This window comes from Protopterus annectens, chromosome 8.part0 (genome assembly GCF_019279795.1).
Source record: "Protopterus annectens isolate FY-2018-M chromosome 8.part0, PAN1.0, whole genome shotgun sequence".
In the NCBI taxonomy this organism is placed as follows: domain Eukaryota; kingdom Metazoa; phylum Chordata; order Ceratodontiformes; family Protopteridae; genus Protopterus; species Protopterus annectens.
Window position 1 is genome coordinate 1,991,437,246 of NC_056741.1, and position 6,192 is coordinate 1,991,443,437.

The 6,192-nt window shown below is 43.1% G+C and overlaps 1 protein-coding gene across 3 annotated transcripts in view; it reads left to right on the forward strand.

Moving 5' to 3' along the window:
* The window catches only part of LOC122809794 (BTG3 associated nuclear protein), a 1,260,844-nt gene that overhangs the window by 254,822 nt on the left and 999,830 nt on the right, over window positions 1–6,192 (forward strand). For all 3 annotated transcript variants that reach the window (XM_044081537.1, XM_044081535.1, XM_044081536.1), the window contains exon 5: window positions 4,885–5,007. In XM_044081537.1, coding sequence (XP_043937472.1) covers window positions 4,885–5,007 — 123 coding nt within the window. The remainder of the gene's footprint in view (window positions 1–4,884; window positions 5,008–6,192) is intronic.

A 6,192-nucleotide genomic window follows, 5' to 3' on the forward strand; every position in this document is an offset into this window, starting at 1 on the left:
CTTTGTCAGCCATAACCCTCCTGTGTTTGCTTGTACTTCAGAAAAGTAGATGCCGAACAAGAGTGGACCCAGGACTGAGCCCTGTGGGACACCACTTGTGACAGGCTTCGAGTCTGACATGGCTCCAGCAACTCTGACCCTGTGGGTTCTGTCACTTAGCCAGTTTGCAACCCATCTTGTGATTGTATGGGTTTACATTCATGCTGATGAGTTTTTCGATGATACCTGAGTGGGGTATTGTGTCGAAGGCCTTTGCCAGGTCGAGGTAGGCTGTATGGACTGCCTTTCCCTCATCAATGGCCTTGGTGACTGTCTCGAAAAAGTCAACCAAGTTTAAAAGGCATGATCTGCCTTTGACAAAGCCAAACTGGGTTGGATCCAAAGTCTGCAAGTTCCCTATGTCTTTATTTATGAGTTCCATTATGATCCTCTCCATGGCTTTGCAGATAAGGCTTGTCAAGCTAATGGGACGGTAATTTCCAGGGTCGGTGGAGGCACCGCCCTTGTGAAGTGGGACCACAGTCGCCGTGCGCCACTCCTTGGAGTGCGTATCCTGAGGTGAGGCTAAGATTAAACAGCTGTCCTAACTGCGGGTTTAATTCCTCATTGAGTTCGTGGAGCACACAGCCGGGGACACCATCCGGTCCCATGGATGCTGTGTTTTTTGCCTTGGAGAGAGCAGTTCTCACCTGGGCGTTGGAGATGTTTGGGGGGCTACAATCCTCTGGTATGGATATCTGTCCTTTTGGGGAGGGGGGGGAGAAGTTTGCACTGAACCTGTCAGCCAGTATGTTGGCAATGTGTGTAGGTTCAGTAATCTTCACATCATTTTGAACTAATTCTGAGCATATCTGGGAGTTCCCTCCTAGGTTTCTAACATAGCTAAAGAAGGCCTTATGATTGTCTTTTGAGTCCTTGGCGATTTTTCTCTCAAAATTTGCCTTGGATGATTTTATGAGAGCTCTTAGTTTTTTACTTATAATGATCAAAGGTGTCTTACCTTTCAAGGATTTTGCTCTATCTTGTAGTAGCTTCCTCCTTTTGTTGTAGAGCTTGTTTATGGCTGGGGTCCACCAGACTGGACGCTTGCCTTTGGTACAAAGAGTCTTAGTTTTGTTTGGGATTGCCTGATCCATGCAGTCCTGTAGGTGCTGGTAGAAGGCATTTGTAAGTGATTCAGCAGTTTGAGTAATGTTTACCACTGGCTCAGGGGCCTTAAAGGAGACCACACTAGTTTTTAGAAGTGTGAAGTCGGCTTTTGAGAAGTTTTTCACTGTGGTCTTTTTTATTTCAGGTGGGGGCGGGATGAGGACCTCCAGCGAGATTAGTTTATGATCTCATCTCACCAGTGAGGGGTATACTTCCGGTGTTGAACATTGTGATCCCATGTTCGTAATGATGAGATCAAGCATGTTTTCTCCTCTTGTGGGGATGGTGACTAGTTGTTCCATGGCATTTGAGTTTATGAACTCCAGGAACCTTTGGGCTAGAGTGTTTGGGCTTGAGTAGTGTTCCCAGTCTATATTAGGGTAGTTGAAATCACCTAGTATGATGGTGTTTGGAGATACATTTATCCCTTCCAATGTTTTCAGGAAGGCCATGTGAGGTTCCTGAGTTTGAGAGGGTGGCCTGTAACATGCTACAAATTGCAGAGCAGTCTTGCCTATGGTTAATTGCACCTGGATGGTCTCCGATGCATCGTGCGTTGCCACCAACCTTGAGGTGTGGGTGTCCTTTATGAATATGGACACCCCCCCCTCCTTTCTTGGTGTTGTCCGGATTTTGGGGCGGGCATGCTATGAGGTGAAACCTGATAGTGCTGGGGTGCTCTCAGGAGCCTTGAACCAGGTTTCTGTCACAGCACAGACATCAATGTTCTCCATACTGAGAAGGGCCTCGAGTGCTTGCATCTTGAGATTGAGACTTCTGGCATTGAGCAGCATTACTCTTAGCTTTTTCCTTTTTTGTGTTCTAGGGTGGTAGGTTTAGAATTTGAGCCTTGCCTAAAAAAGGCACTATGGGGGTGGCAAGAGCCTTTGCCAATATCCGGAAGCCTAGGGGTGACAGGTGCAAGCCGTCCCTTGCGAAGCAGCGTGGCTTGTCCAGCATGTCATCCCAGGCAGACAGACATTGGATCCCCTTTGAATGACACCAGAATTTAAGCCAATTATTAAAGCTGATCATCTTATCACTGTATTGTGGCATCATTCTAGGTGAAGGTAGGATACTGCTCAAGGTCAGGGTCATACCTGCCTGGGCTACATAATCAGAGAGCTCCTCAATGTCTCTTTTCATGTAGTCCAAGGAGGTACGTCTCAGGTCGTTTACACCAGCATGGACAATGACTGAGTCGTACTTGTACCTGCTGTTGAGAGACCTGAGTGCTTGCTTTATGTGGTGGATTCTAGCGCCCGACAGGCAGCTTACTGTGACCTTCTCCTTACTCAGTCTGGTGAGCGGGACGTCAGTGTGTCGAGTCACCTATGACAAGTATGTTTGGTGTTGTATTTGGCCTTAAGGGCAGTGACTGCTTTGCACACTGATTTTGTTGTTTGTGTTGTGTGTGTGGTGTATTGAGTTTGCAGTTGCTTGGGTGTCTGCTTTGGAGGCCTCTGCTGTTTTGGTAAATTTTTACTCAGAGCCTCCGAGTATGTCTTAGTGTGTTTATGTGTTTGATTCAGTGGTGTGGTTGAGTTATGTGAGACTGGTATTGTGGTGTGTGTGTAGTTGCCTTCTCCTCCTGCCTGGTCTTGCCAGTCCTGAGTTGAGAGAGCTCAGCCTCCAGTCTGGCTAAATAGCTGCATCTCTCACAAGTGTTAGTGTTACGTGGGAGGAGGAGAGGGTTGTCCGTGTACATGAGGCAATTGTAACATTGTCTCAGAATTCCCAGATTCACCAACTGGGCAGGAGAGGACGCCAGTATCTGACCCTTCGACATGCTAGAAAGAGTTATGAGTTGATAGGAGACAGAAAAGTAGTGGGCTTAGCAGGGAAGTGGGCACTCCTGGGTGGTTTTACTAGTGAGAGATTTGTATAATATAGGAGTGCTTGACCTGCAAAGAGAATGCTTATAAGACAAGGGATATGCTTATAAGACAAGTGCTGAGCTTTTTGAGAAGAAAAAGCTATTTGGAACAAGTGCTGCACTTTTTAGTGAAGGTGAAAACTGTTTAGGTTCCTAACAGAGCAGTTCTAAGGGAAAAATTGAAGAACAGACTTTCTGGAGCCAGAAAGAGTTTAACCTTGTTTAACCGGCTGCCCGATGCTGCTCTAGTGGCAACTCCGCTCATCGCTAAAGCACGTTAAAGCGTGCTTGATAGCAGGGGCTGGAAAGAAGCAGGAATAGACCCAAAACGGACAATAAAACTGCAGTTTCAAGTCAGTAACCACCTCTACGGGGGGCAGGGAAGCTGCTCAATGTTATTCACTGCCATTGATCAACAGAGAGACCCTCCCTCAGCCCAAGCAAAAATGGCCTCACAGAAACTTTCAAACAGTTCAGGAACAGCAAGCCTGTAACTGAACTTTTTTAACTCTCAGAAAAGTGGGAAAAAAGCAAGATTTTTTTTTTGTTTTTGTTTTCTACAGAGATAGCAGAGGTTCACAAGTAATATCAAGTTATAACAGTGCAGTAAATGACCTCACACAAGAGTGTTAGGTCAAGGACAGAAAATATGCAAGTTTTAAGAAAAAAACGATTTAAAATTAAGTGCAAACAGGAAATTCAGCAAACAGCTTTTGGTTGTGCTCTAAATACAGCTACTAATACAGAAATCAAGTTTAACAAGCCAGAAAATGTTCAAGCTAGGCAGCTATGCAGAAAAACTTAGCAAATAAACAGAGAAAAAATACTTAAAATCTCAAAAGTGGCTCCCTTCTTCTCTCAGCGTTTTTTCCTCTTGGAGGGTGCTTCACCAACAGCCAACAAGCCTGAAAAGACAACCTTTTCAACCTACAAGTTTTGATGGAGGCTTTGTCTTAGAGATAGATGAAGATGGATTGATCCAATCACATATGAGACTCATGTACTTGCCATAACAATAGATATGTAGGACCAGATCTGACTTCTTTTAAAAAACCCCAAGCCGCCGCCTCTTGCCATTTTGACAGTGGCTTGGAAGTTTTTCTACAGAGCTCTTTCCTTGGTTTATTTTCTTGTCTTTGACTTTAAATAGGTTGATAGAGATCTTGTCAGGGTTTCTTTCATACACAGAATTGTGTGCTAAAGGAAGAAGTTGAACTTGAGAAAGTTTTAGTTGCCAGGCTGCCAGAGATCTGCTAGCCTCAGGTCTTACAAGTAGTGGAAGATGGGCATGTTTATGTATCTGTCATAACGATTAGTACATAACTTTAGTTTCTGAAACAGTTGTGATGGAGTACTTGTCATGAGTATGAGACATGATAAATTTTGCTGTGTAGATTTGCATAAACATATTGCCATAAACTGCATGCAGACGACATGACCATCTGCTGTTGTGAAACTTTGCAGCTCCATTATATCCCCCCCCCAACATGTTTGCAAGGAAAGTGATGTGCTGTTTTAAGTACTAAGTGTACATTGTTGCTGTATAACCAGAAGCCTCTATTCCGAGATCTGCAGCAGTGATCTGACGTTTACATTTCTGAGTCATTACTCAAACTTTTCACTGATAAAATGCAACATTTTGCAAAATATGCCTTTTGTTATAAGTATTCCGATGCCCTCTGGTTCCCTGAAGAGAAGCCAATAATGGGTTTTATGAAATGTAAAGCAACACAGTTTGTTGGCCTCGAGTTTATGGTTACAGACTGTGCAAGTTTAAAAAAGTACTTTAAGAAGTTTGATCGTCAAGCGCTGGATGATTACATTTCATTTGAAAGGATTTCCTCTCTCTTTTTCCTCAGTGTGGTGCCACAGACTACAGTTATACTGAATAGTGATCGGCAGAACTCTGTCTTAGCCAAGATGGTTGGACAGGAGGAGACTTTGAGCAGAACTGCAGACCCCCTGGAAAGTATTCTTAACAAGTAAGTGACAACTTTGTCTTTCTTTGCTTCTTTATGTTTGGAATTATGCTGACCATAAATACAACATTCCCTTCTTAGAAATGTTGTCCCTTTTTGTGTTTTCTACTGTAAATTTATGACATCTTGGTTAAGGTTTAGTGTTTTAAATGTAAAGCATTACTTTGGGAATTTTACAGTGCGACAGAAGGACACTGCTACGTTTGTTCAAACCTGAATTCTTCACACTGTTGTTTCTGTTGATAGACCATTGGCATGGTAGTCATTGGGTATTACAGCTTGGACTGCACAGTCTGTTTGCTTTCATAAAAAGTTATACTAGGCTGAGTCACCTGCCCTCAAGCAGTACATTGCGAACTGCAGTGATGGCATGCTGTAGCATTTACCACATTTCCCCCCTGTAGTTCTGTTGATGGGAAGATAGGAGGTGGTACTTATCACACGAGCATCCAAACATATCACATGGTCACTAATAGTGGAATAGGTTGATTAGTGCAATAAAAAGCATACAAATGGGACAAGAATGCAATTTCAGAGGTAATATTCACATTCCAAATGATTGCAAGCACTGTTCGGGTGTGAAATCAGATTTACATACATTGTTTGGGGAATAAGAATTGACAGCATAAATACAGGCCTTATTGAGAAACAGGCTGTGCTGCATCTCTCTAAAGCAGAATCCAGAGCCAAAACATGCTACAGGTACTGAAAACATGTTCCTTTAAAAAAAAAAAAAACAAAGCTGAACATGTATAAGTTATATAGTTTTTTTTTTCTTTTTGATCCATCAAACCCAGTAGATTGCTGCATGATGATCATGTCAGACTACTAATGCCGTGTGGTCCTGGAGCAGCAGCAGACATTTAAGAAACATGCAGCAGTGCCACTGATATGACATGCAGTAGTAATATGTGTAGACTGTGTGATCAAGAAGACCTTCTGTGTACAAAACGTTAGCCTGTTTTTACTGCAAATCAAAGTTTGTGAATCACGGGGAAGTGAATCCATACCACATAGGATTTCTCATTTTTGAAACATGTTAACCTTAGGTTAGTTTTTAATCAGCCCCTTTCCCTTGCATTGGATATTGCTAGTCTCATACCTTTGACTTAAATGATGTAGGTCAGTCAAGTTTGTGCTGCCTTTGCCAGTTATGCATTGTTTGCTTCTGGCATAATCTTAGTTCCA